The 19,930-nt window shown below is 35.5% G+C and overlaps 2 protein-coding genes across 3 annotated transcripts; both read left to right on the top strand.

The window, feature by feature from the left end:
* Positions 1–1,196: 1,196 nt before the first annotated feature.
* Positions 1,197–5,544, top strand: LOC127805040 (cholesterol 22-monohydroxylase CYP90B51). Of its 2 annotated transcripts, XM_052342210.1 has the most exons (9): positions 1,205–1,563; positions 1,654–1,978; positions 2,071–2,223; positions 2,333–2,584; positions 2,665–2,760; positions 2,873–2,951; positions 3,109–3,215; positions 4,127–4,417; positions 4,902–5,544. In XM_052342210.1, the coding sequence occupies exons 1-8, from the start codon at positions 1,361–1,363 to the stop codon at positions 4,370–4,372; spliced, it is 1,461 nt and encodes a 486-aa protein (XP_052198170.1). In that variant the 5' UTR covers positions 1,205–1,360; the 3' UTR covers positions 4,373–4,417; positions 4,902–5,544. The 2 variants fall into 2 exon arrangements, with proteins under 2 accessions (XP_052198171.1, XP_052198170.1); XM_052342211.1 differs by lacking the exon at positions 4,902–5,544 and having other exon boundaries at positions 1,197–1,563; positions 4,127–4,756.
* Positions 5,545–10,958: 5,414 nt separating this feature from the next.
* On the top strand, positions 10,959–18,861 carry LOC127803378 (succinate dehydrogenase [ubiquinone] flavoprotein subunit 1, mitochondrial). Its single transcript, XM_052339553.1, has 16 exons — positions 10,959–11,250; positions 11,555–11,722; positions 13,975–14,062; positions 14,211–14,357; positions 14,445–14,585; positions 15,307–15,392; positions 15,475–15,567; positions 15,644–15,707; positions 15,914–16,057; positions 16,922–17,109; positions 17,215–17,389; positions 17,464–17,634; positions 17,843–17,912; positions 17,996–18,116; positions 18,205–18,242; positions 18,543–18,861. Exons 1-16 carry the CDS (start codon positions 11,140–11,142, stop codon positions 18,643–18,645), a joined length of 1,908 nt encoding a protein of 635 aa, XP_052195513.1. The 5' UTR covers positions 10,959–11,139; the 3' UTR covers positions 18,646–18,861.
* The last annotated feature ends 1,069 nt before the right edge of the window (positions 18,862–19,930 follow it).

The raw sequence follows: 19,930 nt of genomic DNA on the forward strand, positions 1-19,930 counted from the left end.
ATTTATATGATAGCATATATTTGTAATTTTGACGATGGTGATTGACGTAAGTTATGATGAAAATTTGCTAAATATATGAGTCATTTATTTGTACCCGTCTTGTCTTGATATGGCTTGAAGCCCTGTGAATTCAATAGTTTCTCTTAGAAAATAGACAAAAAAGAAAGAAGAAATTAATTAACTGGCACCCTCTTTTGTGCTATAGGACAGGGGCACGGATTTGCTACGTGACAGCGTATATTACAATTAGCATTTTCCCTGGCTCCATTCGTTGGCCTTGCGCGGCCCCCCATGTGATGGGCTACCAAATTAAACAATTTAAGCTGCAGGAATGACCTACCAGCATGATTATAAACGGCTATAATAATCTGTCTCTACTGTTAGGATTCACATAGCTAGATTTTTGGAAGTGAATATACACAAAATTCTTTAAATTTATTTAATGCATGTTATTTATATCTATTTAGCATATAATAATTTTGTTAGTTATTATACATTTTTATTGAGTTTATTTAACACACACCTCATAATAGTATTTTTTTTTTTGTCAACGTTAACAAAAAAGAAATTGTAAAGAAAATGTAGAACAATAAGAACTAAAAGTCTCTAGTAAGGTATTATTTATTAATCAAGATATAAATTATAAAAGCTAGGATATAAAAAGTATTTTAATTTTTAATATATTTATTAAATTTATCTAGCGACTATTAAAAAAGAAATCACGTGACTTTTTATTTGATATTTTTTAAATATACTTATCTATTTTTTCTCTAAATAAATATGTTTTAGTCCTTACAGATAAAAAAAATAACACATGTTCTCAAGTATATTTTAAAAAATTTAATAAATAGTTTGATAAAAATTTTAAAATATTTTTTAATCTTATTTTAATCATTCTATATATTGGTTTAGAAAATAATCTAACTATTGATAACGACAAATGCAAAAAAATATGAAGATTTTTGTTTAATTTATTGTTGATTTGTATTGTTATTCGTCGTTAATAAATAAATTATAATATGAGTGTTTTAGGATAACGAAGAATGAATGATTAATGTAGTTGTGGATCGAAATTTAATTATATTAAAAAAAAAAAGTGTTGGATATTATGGGAAGCCGACACGATCGCAAGGACGCCTATATAAGGCAGCTTATTGGGTAAAAAGCTTCCATTAAATTTTTTGGGTTCTTCCAAATCGCCTCGCCTCCTCTCTTTCTTTTAAAGATCGGAAGGTCTAAGCTCGCTTTTCGTTTAAATGCTCTACTTGGCGAAACTGGATATCTGATTCCGGTTTCCGCTTACCACCACCACTACGTACTATCCAATTTTGAGAGAGAGAGAGAGAGAGAGAGAGTCTCCATGTCTGACTTGGAGTTTTTTCTCTTTCTTCTTTCCTCAGTTTTCGCTCTATTCCTGATCTTCAATGTCATAAAAGCCAAGCAAAACACTCTCAATCTTCCCCCAGGAACCATGGGCTGGCCTTTCATCGGCGAGACCATTGGATATCTGAAGCCTTACTCAGCTACTTCCGTTGGAGAATTCATGGAGCAACACATATCCAGGTATAATTAAATTAACTTTCATGTTCATTAGTTTAAGTGAACATAAAGTGTACTTGAAAACAATTCGGAATTTGTTGCCGATGTTTGCAGGTTTGGGAAAATTTTCAAGTCGCATTTGTTCGGCGGCCCGACGATCGTCTCGGCCGACGCCGAGCTGAACAAATTCATATTGCAGAATGAAGGAAGATTGTTTGAGTGCAGCTATCCAAGAAGCATCGGCGGAATTCTCGGGAAATGGTCTATGCTGGTTTTGGTCGGAGACATGCACAGAGACATGAGAATCATCTCTCTCAATTTCTTGAGCAATGCTAGGCTCAAGACGCATCTCTTGCCAGAGGTGGAGAAGCAAACCTTGCTTGTGCTGAGCTCCTGGAAGGATAATTCCACGTTTTGCGCCCAAGACGAAGCAAAGAAGGTACGTAACCGTCGATCTGATCGATCGAAGATAATTGAATTTGCAGATTATGAAGAGTACTTAATTGATTGGAAAGATAATTGAATTTGCAGTTCACTTTCAACTTGATGGCGAAGCATATAATGAGCTTGGATCCTGGAGAGGCCGAGACGGAACAGCTGAAGAAAGAGTACATTACTTTCATGAAAGGAGTGGTTTCGCCTCCTCTGAACTTTCCTGGAACGGCGTATAGAAAGGCCTTGAACGTAACTAACACTAAATTAAGCCACAGTATCGCAGATTCACAGTACAAGCTATATATTAATTAGAGTACTCCTCTAACTGTTTTACGTACGGGCTTTAATTAATTTGCAGTCTCGATCAACGATCCTGAAATTTATTGAACGTAAAATGGAAGAGCGAGTTTGGAAAATGAAAGAAGGAAGAGAGAGCTTGGAAGACGATGATCTTCTCGGTTGGGTGCTGAAGCATTCGAATCTTTCTAAGGAGCAAATCCTCGACTTAGTTCTGAGCTTGCTCTTCGCCGGCCATGAGACTTCTTCCGTCGCCATAGCTTTGGCCATCTATTTCTTGCAAGCCTGTCCCACTGCTGTTCACCAGTTGACTGTAATCTCCATTCTGCTCCAGTATTTTGTTGATCATGCTCATCACAGTTAATTTCTTCTAATTTAAATAATTAAATCCAGGAAGAGCACGTTGGAATCGTCAAAGCCAAGAAGCAATCAGGAGAGTCGCCGGAATTGACCTGGGACGACTACAGGAAGATGGAATTTACTCAATGTGTAAGCCATACATAAAACTTTTTATTATCTATAATAATTTAAAATTCAGTTAAAAAATAATTTGTTGTTTATTTAAATTGCTGGTTTGGTTTGTGACTACGTGGATGTGAAGGTTATTAACGAGACACTGAGATACGGAAACGTCGTGAGGTTTCTACACAGAAAGGCGATCAAAGATGTGCGCTATAAAGGTTGGCGTAAAAAATTGGGATTAATTGACAGTAGATTGATGAATTGAAATGACTACTAAAATGTCTTCGCCCAAAAGCCGCCGGATTAATCAACCTAATCTTCCCAACTTTGAACTCACTTTTGTTTGTTTTTTCTATTTTCTGCCATATTTCAAAGGATATGACATTCCACGTGGGTGGAAAGTGCTCCCGGTAATTGCTGCCGTGCATTTGGATTCCTCGCATTTTGACCGACCCCAACGCTTCGATCCTTGGCGATGGCAGGTTTCCTCCTTTCCTTCAACCCTATCGCTCCATTTCCTTTTCTTTTATCCAATCAATTCTCAATATTTTGCTTCGTTATTTATAAATTGATTTAAATGTAAATGAAAAAGACGAAATATTGTGCCAAGTGTATGGGCGGCCGAAATGGTGGGGCCGAGGGATGAACTGTCGTGATCAATGATCAGATGTTGGCCACAGTACGGAGTAGGGGGGGTGGGGGGGCGATGGTCATGATGGTCCGTTACCTGCGTGTAGGGGCTCTTTCACCTCCCATGTGGAGGGTGGGCCACACGTGTGCACGTGCATTCCGTCGCCTTTTTGGCTCAGTGGGTCAACCCGCATGCTCCTCCAACTAAATTTCTCATGCCCTGGACCCTTTTTCTCATTTTTATCCACCTCCCCTTTTCTAAAGCTGCTGCATTTTTTTTCAAATGGGAAGTGATTTTTAATATCAAGAGAGTGTGCCGAGGGCGCGCGACCCGAGGGTAAAATTATAATTTTAATGTAATTTTTTCTGTAAATAATTTTAATGTAATTAAAAAATCATTATTTTTTTCAATCTCACCGTCAAACTTTTTGCTCATTAATTTTCATTCTCTTTTAAATAAAAAAAATCTACGTAGGAGGAACCATAATAATATGCTTTATTATTACCATTCAAATTTCATAGAAACATGCATACGTCTCGGGACACAAATTGAGTGATCGAATAAATAATATATTAGTGTTAATTTGATGAGTTGTAAGTCTGATGATCACTTTACTTAAGAATTAAAGACTCAATCTATAATTTATCTTCCTTAATTTTATCAAAAGTACTAACACCAAATACTATGCAAAAGGATCATCCCAAAAAAGGGGATCAATTTTATGTATATTTCGTTAAATTAATTAACTTCTTATTATCACAGAACAATGGTGGATCGTCGTCTAGCTCGGGAGCCACAGTGAACAACAACTACATGCCATTCGGGGGAGGGCCACGACTCTGTGCAGGATCGGAGCTAGCGAAGCTTGAAATGGCGCTCTTCATCCACCACCTAGTCCTCAATTTCCGGTGGGAACTGGCCGACGCCGACCAAGCCTTTGCCTTCCCGTTCGTCGATTTCCCCAAAGGCCTGCCAGTCAAAGTTCACCGCCACACTTTGAATCATTGATCGGCGATCAGTTTCGGGTTCCATTATGTTAAATATGAGGGAAAGGTGAGGGGACGACATTTTCAAACTCAGCCTCAACCTCTAACATGCACATAACATGCTTGCAAAATGGATATAGAAACAGAAGAAAAGGCGATTTCGACTGTTCGAGTTGTACCTTTAGAAGATAAAGAGTTTTTTGTGCAAAAGGGTCACATGAACAGAGACGTGACGTACTGCAAGGATACTAAGGACCACACTTTGTCATCTCCCTCCTTGTTGTAAATTAAATTTGTATGATTGTCTCTCTCGCCCTCCATCGATCTCCCTTTGGCCCTCCACTTGGGATGTGGCGCTAGTCATCATTTGTCTTTTCTCAGAATTTGATTTTGATGATTTCTCTAATTTGTGTTTTTGTTTAGCCATGGGGCATTATTCAGTAGAATTCAACTTTCTGAACCAAATCAACAAATTTCGATAAATTTGATTTGATTTTAAATTTTTGAATATTTGATTTTGAGGATTTTAATTTGATTTTCATATTTGTTAGGGATATGGACTAACGTGAAAACACCCCGAAAATAAAAGTTTCTAGAGTACCACGCACACTACTTGTCAAGGGCAAAGAGCCAAAAGGAGGGCTCCACGAGTAACATGGTTCATAATGTGCATAAATTTGTACACGCTACGATAGCGTGCACAAGTTGGGCACCGCATCTCTAAGAAGATCTATTTGGTCCTTGGTTGGAAGCTGCATGCTCAATGAATTGAAGCCATACATTTCCGCTTCTGCTTTGATTCTGGCTTAGAAGTTAAAAGGCTTGTTGGACCTCCTTCTACTGCACGTACACCATTTCTTTGCATGTTTCTCCATTTCAATGATTGTTTTCCAAGCTTTTATGTTTTATATATATGCACGTGAAACTTGCATCTTAAGCTTATATATATAGGGCCTGTTTGTTATAGCTTAAAATTTGTAATTTTTAGCTTCTAATTTCAAAAAATAGATATGTAATGTTTGTTTTAACTTTTAGAATTATACCTTATATCTTCTAATAGCTTTCAGAAGGGGTAGAAGCTGACTTTTTTAAAGGTGCGGTACCCCATCTTCTACAATTTCTGATTAAACAGTTATATTTTTTTTGACAATTTTGTCCCTATTTTTAACAAAGAATTACTCTTTTGTCCACGTAATCAAGGGTCTCCTTTCTCCACCGCCATCTCCATTTTCAAATCTCTTCTTCTCTCTCGTCATCTCCCATTCTCTCTATACACTAATTAATTTTTTTATAACACTTGAAACTTATACATATACACTAATTAATTTTTAAATTATTATTCTATAACTATTAAAGGTATTATGGACAATTATACAAAAATAAGTTATTTTACAGTTTATGGTATCAAATATTACAACTGTTTAACTACAATTTCTGAGAAGTTGTAACAAACAAGTTCACAACTTATTCTAAGTTTTAGAAGATATAATCTAAGAATTTAGAAGGTATAATTTCTTTAATTAAGTTGCAACAAACGGGGCCATAGTAGAACTCCCGATATCCTTGTTTAAATCAAGATTTATAAATTTTAAATATATTCACAATTAAAATCATGACTTGAATAGAGTCATCTTAGGTAAATTTCAAAAATGAAAAATCTCCTCAACGTTAACACATAATATCATTGATCACCTTTACTTCTATCATGAAATTAATGTCTTCTTCTCAACTTTCATTTTGATAGTTCCCCGAAACCCTTAACCAATAATTTATTACTATGATTTATATATACAAGGGTTAGGCATGTAATGCATCTTATTTTTTTATTTAAAGGGTAATTGCACTGAAATTTCTTATAGTTTAGCTCATTTTTACTTAGATCTCTTATAATTTAATAATATCTCTAACTTTAAAAAAATTTATGATTTACTTTTTATTTTCTTACTCAGACATTTTATTTAGAGACATTTTTAAACTAGATAAATAAATGTCCAAGCAAAAAAAAAAAAAAAAAAGAGTAAATCACATTGATATCCAAAAATATTTTTAATTAGTGGGGAATTTTTTACTGGCAAATCACAAATGATCTAATTCCTATTTACCTTTATTTAAAACTTTTTCACAATAATTTTGTAATTATAATTATATGCCATCAACAGATTAATAATTTTTAATAAAAAGATTAAAAATTTACTTGTGATACCTCTTTTAGCAATAAAAGTAAAGTATTCTTTATTAAATGAGTACTAATTTCATACACTCCTTAATCATTACATAACTTGATATGTTTGTAGATAAACCTTAGTTATCACCGGTTAATAATATTAAGGCTACATAAATTATAGGATAAATTATACTTAAATATCCTCTTATAGTTTAGAATATTGGTAAAGAGATCCTTAATGATTTAAAAATATCTCTAAAAAAGTCCTTATATTTTACTATTTTTTTGCTTAAATCCTTAATGATTTAAAAATGTCTTTGAAAGTCTTTATGGCTTAACTTTTTACTTAGACATCTTATTTAAAGGCATTTTTAAACCAAAAAAAAAAAAAAAAATCTATGTAGAAATGTAAACTATAAGGAACTTAAGTGACATTTTAAACCATAAAGGATTTCTTTGCAAATAACTCAAACTATAAGAGTCCTGGTGCAATTTACCGAACCTATATATAAGATTTAACAAGATTCTTACGTTTAAAGACTTTTCATAATATTAATTATAATAATAATCTTTCAATATAGTGATAGTGACAGGTCTAAGAGTACTCTTGTAATGATTTGGTCAATATTTGTCACTATAAACACTCATATATATATATATATATTAAGATTATCCCCCGTAGTGACCAAAATGCATTACTTTTGTAACAAATAATAATAGTATAACATGTGGGAGCATTCTCAGTGAACATTTTGGCTCTTGAAACATTTTATGATTAAAGAAATAAAATCATATTTTCCTATTAGCGATCTCTATTATTAATATAATTTTATAAAATGAAATTTAAAGACAAAATATCATACAATATGATATAACAAATCAATATTACCCAAAAATATGCCCACAAGAAATAAATTTGAACTTCTATTCTCAAATAATAGAAGCTTGGTGAATAATAGGTTGTTTGGCTTATCCTTTTCAAAAGTAACTTATAAGCTATTTAATTTTCAAATTGTGTAAAGATTAAAAGTTATATAGCGTTTAAGTTGATAATGTGTTTGAATAAATATGTTTTTAAATTATCAGTTATATAGTTATGTGTTTGGTTTTAAAAAGATGATAATTTATCAAAACTTGATATAAAGATGAAAATAGATATATTATTAAATAATATAGATAAAATTTATAAAAATATTAATTTTTAATATAAATATTAAATATATTAATTCAATATACATTAATATATATGTTATATATATACAGTGAATGAAAGAGATGGCGACAGGGACGACGACGACGGAGGCATCACAACTCCTCCCGAACTGTGTACGTAGGTCTGAAATTCCTCAACTCCTCCCAAACTGTGTTCAATTCATTGAAATACACGACTATAGTCTTAGTTTCTTGTGTGATTGAACAAAGCAAGTGTTTTAAGCGACAAATTCTGGCACCATTAGGTTGAGAAAAACGCTGCTTCGAAATTGTCAAAATTTTCAAAGTTGAGTTCTCATATAACACGGTTGGAGCAATTTGAGGCGAAATAGACTTCAATAACCAAGTGATGAGGGTAATTATTCTCGGGTCCATAATTACTTCAATATCTTGGGAATATAGTTATTGGTAGTGGTGACACGTGCCCGTTGAGGAGCCATTCCCCTGACATCATCTTATTTAAGCCTAGAGAGAACACGTGGCAAATATGCTTCATCATACCGGCTAGTTGTTTACTTGGTGAAGATTCTTCGAAATCAACCATCGCACCGAGAATCATGGCGATAGGAATAACCTCAAACTCTTTGAAATAGTTATGGAATCCATATCGGTAAGATCCCAGTTCCGTGAAGAACGGGATAGGGATCCCGACGATTTCAAAAGAATCCTTACCTTACAAAAAGGATAAAAGGGAAGGACCGGTGACGGATAAGAGAGGACTTTTTTTTCTTTCTCTAAGTTTGGAATTGCACACTTTAAGCTGATTCTTAATCTGGTAATCTGATTTGAGCGTCAGAGTGATTCTGGGGGAGCAAGTCTTCGACTCCATTGCAGATACTCGGTTCGAGACAGACGAAGGTGATCGGCCACCGCATTATCACCAAGCAACTAATTGGTTATTGCAATGAAACTGAGCAGAATACATAAGATCAGAGGTAGGAGGAGGAGAAATCGATCCGTCAACAAATCCAGTTTTGTTGCGAATTGAAAGCACAAGGAGGAAAGATCGACTCCACGAAGTGTAGTTGTACATAGTAAGCTTCGGCAAAACAACCACAATCGCATGGCTGTCTGAGTGATGCAAATAGCATGGAGAGAAAGGATCCTCCATCTGCGAAACTATAGCCATAACAAAGCAAATCAACCTTTAAAGGAACAGAAGAAGAACAAATTAAAGAAAACAGAAAGGAATCTCAAAACCCTAGGTCTCGAGGCTCTGATACCATGTCAAATCTCAAAGGAGAAAATTGGAAATGTTTGGATTACTTGATTTATTATTAAAAATCATTGGAACAAAAAAGTAATAGCTTTAGCTTATATACTCGAGCTCAGCTAAGAGAAGAGAATTAACATTTATAAAAACTCTGAACAAACTAACCTCCTAATATAACTCAAACGATTTAACTAACTTCCGTTATAATTTGTTAGCCTTCCTTTGATAGTAGTTAAGGCTTCGCATCTATTATTGTTAACTTACAACTGTGTATAAAGGAAGGTTATTTAGGGTACCCTTAATAACTTGCATTAAAAAAAAAATATCATATTGCAATAATTTTACATGTAAAAAAGAATGAAATAACTGAGTTTAGATATCTCAAATGATAGCATTTATAAGTTTGTCAGTTCTTAAAAAGTTTTAAAGTGGAAATATGTTTTAAGGCCGAAACTGTGAGGAGATAAGGCCGTGAATTAAACCAAACTTAATGGGATCCTTATCTGCGAGATAGATAACCGGTTTTTATCTCTCATTTCGCTGTCCTCTCTGACCTTTGTCCCTAGCCTCGCTGTAGCTAGCTGTGTAAGGGTCCCTGACTTGAGGTGTTCTGCTCTCTAGGCTCGCGAGCGAGAGTGGTGGTGGTGGTGCATGGCATGATCTGAAACTGAAAAAATAGGTAGTGGCTGGGCTGCTCCTCATTGGTTGGACATTATTCTAATTTTGCTGTCTCCGCACGGCGGAGCCACCCCCGTCCACTATCATTGTCAGGTGTCCTTTCACTTTTCGAGATGTTTCCTCCAAATCCCAATCATTCATCTCTTCCTGTTCATCGTCGTCGCCTCTGGCCTCCCCTCTGTGGCCTCCAATGCCGCACGTCCTCGGGTATTTAAATTTTAAAATGCTCTCTCCCTCTCAGCCCAATATGGATCACTTATGTATTATGGGCCCATTAAAGGCCCAACTCTATCCAGATTGCTTTGCGGCCTGTTTAAAGGCCAACCTTGGGCTTTCTCTTTCCACTTTCTATTTGGATATTCCAGGTGACAAAAATGGGTTCGTTGAATTTAGATCGAAATTTTTGCGAACGGGTTTCCGTATCGTTTAGGACTTTTCTTCGGGAAATTAGCGGCGGGGGGCGAGGGCGACGTGGCCAGTGTCGCCGAACAATTCCGTCGTGGCTATAACACTTGAAGCGCGTTCTCTCTTTCCACCACTAGCAGACTACCTGTGTTTTTGGTACATAAAGAGGAAATTAGGTGAAATATTTATAAAAACAAATTTAATAAACTCATAATCTCCACATTTATTTAAACTCCAAAACTATAATGATGACGACGACGACGACCCATAAACTAAATTAGCTGCAGAGCAATCACAGCTTAAATCAATAATAATAATGCTTTTATATTTGCATAGAAAAAAGAAAATACTGGCTTTGTGTTTAATGCAAGGTTTAATTGGACAAATGCTCTGAGGCTACTCTGCAATATTAATGCAAATGTAAATTTAGCTGCATTTAGTTGCAAGATGATTAACACGAAAAGCCTACGATTTATGACTTTGAGCTTAAAAGATAAATATATATCATTAAGAGAATTTTTTTTTTAAAAATATACACATGAGTATACTTGGTAATAATAATAATAATACCAAACAAAAGTTAACTTGCATAAATATACAATTAAAAACATGGGTATACTTGGTAATAATAATAATAATAATAATAATAATAATATATATACACCGTTCTTCTTCACATGTCTTATAATTATATGTGTTTTTGTGTATTTTAAAAATAATTATCAACTACAATACCTAACCCAGAAAGTGTTTGATCTTTACTTTTAAAAAATAAAATAAAATAAAAATAAAAATATACATAGTCAATTAGTTTCTAAAGTGATTTTAATTTTTAAAGCTTTCGCTGAGGAAAAAAGAAAAAAACAGGATGGCGTTCCAGTAATTAAATCGTTAAATAGGGACATATATAACGGAACTACCCCTCGGCGGCCTATGACTATCCCTTTCCCTTGCCCTTCAATCGGAGTCCCGTTTCGCCTTTCTCACCCCGTGATCTCCAGGCAGAGCAAGCCGCAGCAGCTACTTACTGTTATTCTAAAAAGAATCCATTGCACAACTATATTCAGGATAGTTTCAGAAATTTGTAGAGAGAGAGATAGAGAGAGAGAAGCCAGAGATGTGGAGGTGCGTTTCTCGCGGCCTTAGGTTTCCTTCCAATTCGAGGGAATCGATCTCTGCTGGCAAATCCCTCAAGCGCTACATTCAGCGATCCTTCTCCACTGAATCAGTAAGACTTCTCTCCCTTTCACTCTTCCATTGATCGCTGCTCGCTGCTCGCGATCCTCTGAATCTTAGGGTTTGCTGAATCTTCGTGCTAATTTTTATCTCTCTTTTGCATTTATTTGCCTCTAGATTTATTTACAGTATGAATGCTGTAGCTCTATTTAATCAACGGGAATTATGTCGATTGTCTTAGATATGCGTCTATTTTGGACTCTGATTGCGCAGTATAATATCTAACTTATTTCATATTAATCTCTCTCTCTCTCTCTCCCTCTCCCTTTTGTCTTTTGCATTTCTATTTTTGGCAGGCTGGAGGACGATCGTCCTATACGGTAGTTGATCATACTTATGATGCGGTTGTGGTAGGCGCCGGTGGAGCAGGACTAAGGGCGGCCATAGGGCTTTCCGAGCACGGATTCAACACAGCTTGCATTACTAAACTATTCCCCACTCGTTCTCACACCGTTGCAGCTCAGGTGTTATTCTGACTGCTTTCTATGTGTATATATATAGTGTATATATATATATATCTTCATTTCAAAGCATAGCATCATACCCTGGATGTTCCTCTGAACAATGAATTTGGTGCACATTTTGCAAGACAGCGTCTTGTGGATGAACAAATACATCTATTTGTTCTTACTATCTTATGTCTATCCAATGCATTAGCAGATGCTCTTGTTGCAAGTTTTCTGTACTTTGCCCAGAATGTAGGTTTTAGAAGTGCATTAAATTCCATGTTGCTCTGTGCATTTCCAGGTATAGGTTTTGCTGCCTGTTGCTTATCTGCTTGTTTTTTTTTTTTTTTTTTTAATTTAACTATTGAATAGTGGATTTAATTAGATATATTAGTTAGATAGATTAAGAAGTTTGACCACTTTATAGAAAGTGGTCATGTGGCTTCTTTTTTGTTTTCTTGGAATCAAACACTTTTCCAGCACCTAGATGTGTTGGGCATGCATGTTTATACACCATCACTGGGCTTTATATATCATTAGCTAGGGTAGGCTACAGGTATTCTAATTTTTCCATCATCTTTGTGTCTGAAGTCTGTATTAATAAATTTCATGATCTTTAGACTAACTATCGAGTACTTGGACACAATCCTCTTTCTTTGTCCAGACTTGAACTAGATGTGATAAGAAGTAATGTTTTCAACATGAGAAGTTGAGGGTATCGGAGAGGTGTTAGTGATTCCCTCAGTGTGGAGTTAGCTGTTTCTTCTTCAAACTGCTGAGTTTCTATGCATGTCATGTTATTCCTAATTTCCTGGATAATGGCTATCAACAATTTTTTTTTTTTTTTTTTATAGATACTGATATCGATCTTGATCATAATTGCGGTATCATTTGGGCTTGGATGCTCTTAATCTGCTATTCACCAATTTTAAATGTTGGATAGCTTTTTGATACAGAAGAAGGCGCATGGTGTCCAATTGTGTTCTCTTCCTCTTTCCTTACATGGGTCTTGTCTCTCTTTGTAATGGATTTTTGTGAAACAAGTAAAAAGGAAGTTGTTGACCACCATAGTCCTGTAATTTTATTTTTTGCAGTTTTGGGCAAGAATAATTTGGTGATGATTATGAATATTTAGCTTTGAGGCTTGAGCTCATTTGTTTAGAATTTTGTTAGGCTTGGGCCATTTATATTAGACGAGCTTAAAATGAGCCTTTTCTTGAGCTAAAAAAGCCTAAATCAAGTTGTTTCAAGCAGCTTTGTTCATTTGCAGCCCTAAAAATGAAGCTTTGTTGATTTGAATTGAGTGATGTTAGCAGCTTAAAGAAGTTACATTAAAGCATACTTCTGAGTTACAACTACAGCTTTATGGACTATAGTATTCATTAGAGAGAGCCTAGAGACTTTTTGGCAATTGTAAGGTTGCTCCTTTGTGACCGGAAGGTCACTGGTTTGATCTGTCGAAACAACCTCTTTGTTGAAAAGCAAAGGGAATGCTGCATAAAAATACAACTCTCTCTTGAATCCTCGCAAAGTAGGGGGGATCTGGTGCATTGGGTACGCCCTTTAGTTTTTATCAAAGCATGCTTTTGTTTGGCTGGCAGGGGAAATAAGATTTATGTAATTGGGTATGTACTCAAACATAAATAATAGGCAAGCACACAAACAAAATGCAATTAAGGTGCACAAGCATAAATGAAACAGAGTGAATGCTAAGAAGTGGAATAGGAGATTGATCATTGCTACACTTGAATATAGAATTTTGTGCGACCATAGAATGGTGGTCCGGTTTTGTTCTATGATTTTGACTGGATGGGCAAAGACCACTCAACAGAGTTTGAATTTCAATGGTAATTGAGGATGTTTTCTCATAATTGTTTAGCTGCATGATTAGGCCAAGCATCAGCATGTGGTGGTTCAGCTGCCAATATATTCTTCCCAAATCTCAATGTTTCAATTGATTATCTTTCTTACTAGAGATGGTATTTACCTTATAAGGAAGGACATATGTTTTAATTAACTTCCTGTTAAACCAATGAACCATCAACTAGCTCATGTAGCAATTTGCTTGTTTTAATGATGAATGGGGTAATTTGGTTTCTCCTTTAAACAGTGGTTTAAGCCCAAGGGACCTAAGAAAATCATGAGTGCTGAATTCTTTTTGTACTGTATCAAATTGTGTTGCATCAACTGCTAGGATTTCATGTCTCCGTGTAAATTGTGTAACAATGGGATGGATATTTGGGATCTAATGATTGCAAAACTCTTTACAGGGTGGCATAAACGCCGCATTAGGAAATATGACTGAAGATGATTGGAGGTGGCACATGTATGACACAGTGAAGGGCAGTGATTGGCTAGGTAAGAATGATTTTCAAAGTTAGATCCTACTTTGCTTTCTTTTTCATACTTCTACATATAAAAATATATATTTATTCGTTGTCGTGTCTTTAAATGTTTTATCCTGTTCTCTCTCTCTCTTCATGTAAGTGCTCTTTTGATTCCACAGGTGATCAGGATGCTATTCAATATATGTGTAGAGAGGCACCTAAAGCAGTCATAGAGCTTGAGAACTATGGGTTGCCATTTTCACGGACTGAGGATGGTAGAATATATCAAAGGGCATTTGGTGGTCAAAGTTTAGACTTCGGGAAAGGTACGAAGTAGCCATTTTTATCTGCAATTTGTTACATAATTTATTTTTGCTGTTATCTGACCTTTGTTTCCTCTTGAATTTCTATAGGTGGACAAGCATATCGCTGTGCTTGTGCTGCAGATCGAACTGGCCATGCTTTGTTGCATACTCTCTATGGCCAAGCTATGAAACATAATACCCAATTTTTTGTTGAATATTTTGCTCTAGATCTAATAATGGGTAGTGATGGTAGGTGAACGTTTCCATTTTTTTGGAAAAATTGAAGTCAATATTATTATTGTGATTATTATTTGTGTATAATTGGAAGAACTGCATGTCTTGAAATCTCAATTTCATGTGAATATCCTTCCTTGCTTTAGCTGGAAGCTAAAATTGTAGGACTTTTGGTGTAGCTAAGTTCAGATGAGAATATCCTTCCTTGCTTGAGCTGGAAGCTAAAATTGTAGGACTTTTTGCAAGGAGTTCAACCTTGTGGTTACATTGAGCCTGGAAGGGTAGGGAATTGGCACCAAATATTAGTAGAGATTGATGTATAATCTTTCTTACTGGCTGTAATATTGTAAGGTTGCAAACTTAGACTTGGTTATATTTTATATATAAGATACTGCAAGTTTCTGTATGCCTAATGCCTGAGTTATCTTAACCAGCTACTAGCTTATACCATGACCATTTGATCATGGTTGGAGTACATTTTAAGACATGCAACAATAATAACAATCACAAGCCTTAATTCCACTAGGTGGAGGTGGGTGCATAAATTCTAGACCTTCAGCCACCTTTATCCCCTAGTCAAATCCACATTGAAAGACATTCATACATGTAAATTTATAAATATGTCCATAAATCTAATATCTTTGGACCAAATATCTACACTCAACTTACTTGTTTTAATCTTTGTATATACATTTTACAGTGCTTGATCACAACTCATCATTAATTTTTGTATCAGGTAGCTGCCAAGGAGTAATTGCATTAAATATGGAGGATGGGACATTGCATAGGTTCCGAGCTGCATCAACAATTCTTGCTACTGGGGTATTGATCTGTATAATCAAAGTGTGTTTACTCCAAACGAGGATATCTGTGTAGTAGTATGCATTAATTATGTTTTTCACAGGGCTATGGGAGGGCATACTTCTCTGCAACCTCAGCTCATACATGTACTGGTGATGGTAATGCCATGGTTGCACGTGCTGGGCTGCCTCTCCAGGTTTTTGTCTTTTCTTCTATTAAAGGTCTTCTTTCAATGAAATATATGTTTAACTGCTCGCATGTTCATCATGTAGGATCTTGAGTTTGTGCAGTTTCACCCAACAGGTATATATGGTGCCGGCTGCCTCATCACTGAAGGTTGGTGCTTTTTCTATTTATGGCTCATGAGAAGTAGTCTACTGTATGAGGATTATATTTTGAACGTGACAATTGCTCATATTTTACCCAGTTTAAAATCCATTGATTTCTATCTGTTGTGTGCATAGTGCAAAACTCCTGCCTATGGAAAAGGAGTAAAAGATTGGGATCTATTATTTTTCTTGATTACTGTCTGTCACTTGCAGGATCTCGGGGTGAAGGTGGTATTCTAAGGAATAGTGAGGGTGAACGATTTATGGAACGGTATGCCCCTACTGCCAAGGACCTTGCATCAAGAGATGTTGTTTCTAGATCTATGACTATGGAAATCCGAGAAGGCCGTGGTGTAGGTATGTTACTACAATCAAATTGCAATTACCTGGAAAAATGGGCTTATATCTTTTTTTTTTTTTTGGGGGGGGGGGGGGGGGGTGCGGTTGAGAAACCTTCCAATTTTTAGTTTTAATTTTCATTCTGTTTTCAGTTTCCATTTTCATTTAAAAAAATGAAAACTTAACATGTTCCTTAATAACTTTGGTTTGTTTCATTTTTTTTTTTTTATTTTCCTTTTCTTTCCCTCCTTCCCAACCTTCGGAGTCACTAGGGTCCGACAACTCTACTGGTGGTGGTTGTTGGGCTCCCACAACTCATGAAGCTCTTTCAGGAATTGCCTATGACTCCAAACAAGTTGTCGGTGACGACTCCAGAGATTAAGGGGAAGAAAATGGAAGCAAAATAAAAAAAACGTGAAAACCCCTTCTTATTCTTCTCATTTTTTAAAAGATCTCAAAAATTTTAAGAAGGCAAACAATCAAATGCTATTTTCCTGTTTCTGTTTTAAAAATATGAATACAAAAACAAAAGAATGAAAACAAAACTTTTGTCCAACAGGCCCTAATAAGCTTGCCCTATTATCTATGTGGTGTCCTAGAAGTATGCATGATCTAATCATGTTAATTCATTGATGCCATTGAAAGTGAATTCTTTTTGTCACTATCTCAGAGAGAGGAAATATACCATTTTGTTGTCTACTTTGTGTTTTTTTGTCTAATTTATATGAAGTGTGTTTAATTGCTGCTTGCTCCTCTTGATTTCTTGTTGCTTATCTGATACTCTTTTGTCATGCTTAATCGCTGCTTGCACCTCTTGATTTCTTGTTGCTTATCTGATTCTCTTTTGTCCACCTTAACAAGCTTATGTTTTATTTTCAATAGGACCCCTTAAGGACCACATTTATCTGCATTTAAATCACTTGCCCCCTGAAGTTCTTAAGGAGAGACTTCCTGGTATCTCTGAAACTGCTGCCATCTTTGCTGGTGTTGATGTGACAAAGGAGCCCATTCCAGTTTTACCTACTGTTCATTATAACATGGGTGGAATTCCCACAAATTACTATGGAGAGGTAAAATCTAGAACTAAATGTGCAAAGTTAATGTCGTAGCATGCCACTGTTTCCAGTTAAATGTTACTTGAATATCACCAACTGGTGTCGTGTTGTCTTCCCCAGGCAGTAACCATTAAAGGGGACAATCCAGATGCAGTGGTTCCTGGACTTATGGCTGCTGGTGAGGCAGCATGTGCATCAGTTCATGGTGCCAATCGGCTTGGGGCAAATTCTCTCCTTGATATTGTTGTTTTTGGCCGAGCTTGTGCAAACAGGGTTGCAGAGATCCATCGGCCAGGTGAGAAGCAGTATCAAGGTTTTATCAATAGTTTTTTCATTAAACAAGCTATAAAACCTTGGGTACCTATGCAGGGGAGAAACAAAAACCGTTGGAAAATGATGCTGGTGAGAAGACAATTGCGTGGTTGGACAAGCTAAGGAATTCAAATGGTTCAATGCCTACTTCAAAAATCCGGTTGAATATGCAACGGGTTATGCAAAATAATGCTGCTGTGTTCCGGACACAAGATACATTGGAGGAAGGTATGTGTCACTCACTTGGAAGTCCACACAAACATTTATCCATAAAAAGGTGAAAATTATAAACAAAATGTAGTTATTTATTCACTTTTTTCTTTTTAATGGCTGCACAAACCCCATTAACTGAACAGATAGTGTATATTGGTTTGCTGGAAATGGAAATGGGCTTTTAACTAATACTTCTAATATTATGTGTATTCGTTTCTTTCAGGTTGTCAGTTAATTGATAAGACATGGGAAAGCTTTCATGATGTTAAGTTGAAGGATCGAAGTTTGATATGGTAAATTGTGTATATCGATTGAGAAATGTTATTCCTTGTGTCTATTCATTTTTTATGGGCTTCCAAAATACATTTTTGACCAGGAACTCGGACTTGATTGAGACTATAGAGTTGGAAAACCTTTTGATCAATGCATGCATTACCATGAATTCTGCCGAAGCTAGGAAAGAAAGCAGAGGAGCTCATGCTCGTGAAGATTTTACGGTTAGCAAGGATCTTTTTTTTTTTTTCTCTGTCAAGATTTTGTTTCCTTGCTTAAATGCTGATGGAACTAAAATGCTGTGCTATGCAGAAAAGAGATGATGAGAACTGGATGAAACACACCCTGGGGTGAATACTTTCATCTCTCACCCTATTTTGTCTTTTCTCCTTAGTATGGAGGTTTGCTATTCTCACTAAAAATTTGACGACGAACTTCTGAGAATTTTGGAGATTCTTCTGATAATTTTATTGATTGACATCTGAATCGTTCCATAGTTAATGATGAAAGCATATGTTGAACCTACTTTCCCATTATGCATTATTTTATAGTTCAACTGGAAATGATGTTCATAGCCTTGGCAATGGATCATGTCTTAGTATCATTGTTGCTTTTTCCTGACAGTCTATTATATTCACTGATGCCTGTAGATATTGGGAGAATGAAAAGGTTCGGCTAGACTACAGGCCAGTTCACATGAACACATTGGATGACGAGATTGATTCATTCCCACCCAAAGCTCGTGTGTATTAGGAGGACGCCTGCACATGAGAAAAAAAAAAAAAAAAAAAAGAGGTTGGTCCTGCAGATGATTTATTTTTGAAGTTTAGATTGAAATAAATTGTCTGAAACGAAGAATTTTTGGAAATAATTGTTGAATTTCTCAGCGTGTTTGTAGAATCCTAACTGTAAGCTAGCCTTTGTGTCGGCATCAATCAAATAACACCTTCGTCCTGCTTTCTGAAAGAAGAGGATGTTACTCTCCTGCTAGTGCTCTACCTAAGTGGCCAGAGTTCTATTTCTTGGACTTCATTTTGGATGAATGTTGGCGCTTGTTTTGATTGTATATTATGTTGGTCTCATGCCTTAGCCAAGGACTGTTCTATATCTCTCTGGGTTTCTGGGTAGTAAGAGAGGGAAGATTTTCTAATCCATCCATGCAAATACTTGATACCCTGCCTGGGGGGGACCCTGTTCTATATATCCCATGTCTTCCATCAACTTCTACCTAATGCTGAACGATCTAAGAATATGAATATTGTTTGTGAAAAGCCAGCATGGCTCTTGGTGTAGGTAGGTTAAGATTTCTAGTTTTGAGATTCTAACTGCATTCTAAATATTTTGCTATAGTATTCGAAACATCCCACCTGCATTACTTTTAAGCATTTCGGTAACAAAAATTTTAAAACATGTTATACTCTTTATTCGGTACAAGAAAAGAAAGCTGGCTTTGCCTGCTTACCTGGTAACCATATCTCTATGTTTTAACCGAGTAATGGCAGCCAATGAACCCTTTTTGGATCCTCCTCCGTATGGGAAAAGTACATGTATACGTATATATGCTCATATGCAATACATATAGGTATTATGTACACATTATATATAGTGCGTATATGTATTATATATATATATCTTGCTATAGTTAAAAAGCATTAATAACATCTTTTCTTTTTTTTTTTACACAATGTGTGTTTATTATATTTTATTTTTAAGTTTAAACATTTTGTATTACTTTTGTGTTAAAACAAATGCATTTATATATACACGCATGTGTATATATTTATCCCTTCAAAGCATTTTTTTTTTCTAGTTCTATCTTTACTTTTTCATATTTTTTTCTTTTTAGAATGATTGAATTTGAGATTTTCATCAATAATGGGTTATCTAAATACTTGAATATTTAGGTGATATCATATGGAAGGACTTACTTTAGAATACATGCGTTTTAAAAATTACTATAGAAGGCATCCTTTGTGTAAAAGGCGATTGAGACACCATATTTTGCAATTACGTATATGTTACATCTAATTAAAATTAC

Source organism: Diospyros lotus, chromosome 6, assembly GCF_014633365.1.
Source record: "Diospyros lotus cultivar Yz01 chromosome 6, ASM1463336v1, whole genome shotgun sequence".
Taxonomy (NCBI): Eukaryota; Viridiplantae; Streptophyta; class Magnoliopsida; order Ericales; family Ebenaceae; genus Diospyros; species Diospyros lotus.

Bases quoted from the DNA above. Each gene is read 5' to 3' on its own strand.
- LOC127805040 (XM_052342211.1), top strand. From the start codon at position 1,361: ATGTCTGACTTGGAGTTTTTTCTCTTTCTTCTTTCCTCAGTTTTCGCT. The intron at 2,224-2,332 runs GTAACTAACACT...ATTAATTTGCAG, and splicing joins CGTATAGAAAGGCCTTGAAC to TCTCGATCAACGATCCTGAA. The intron at 2,761-2,872 runs GTAAGCCATACA...GTGGATGTGAAG, and splicing joins AGATGGAATTTACTCAATGT to GTTATTAACGAGACACTGAG.
- LOC127803378 (XM_052339553.1), top strand. From the start codon at position 11,140: ATGTGGAGGTGCGTTTCTCGCGGCCTTAGGTTTCCTTCCAATTCGAGG. The intron at 14,586-15,306 runs GTAGGTGAACGT...TTTTTGTATCAG, and splicing joins TCTAATAATGGGTAGTGATG to GTAGCTGCCAAGGAGTAATT. The intron at 18,243-18,542 runs GTGAATACTTTC...TGATGCCTGTAG, and splicing joins TGGATGAAACACACCCTGGG to ATATTGGGAGAATGAAAAGG.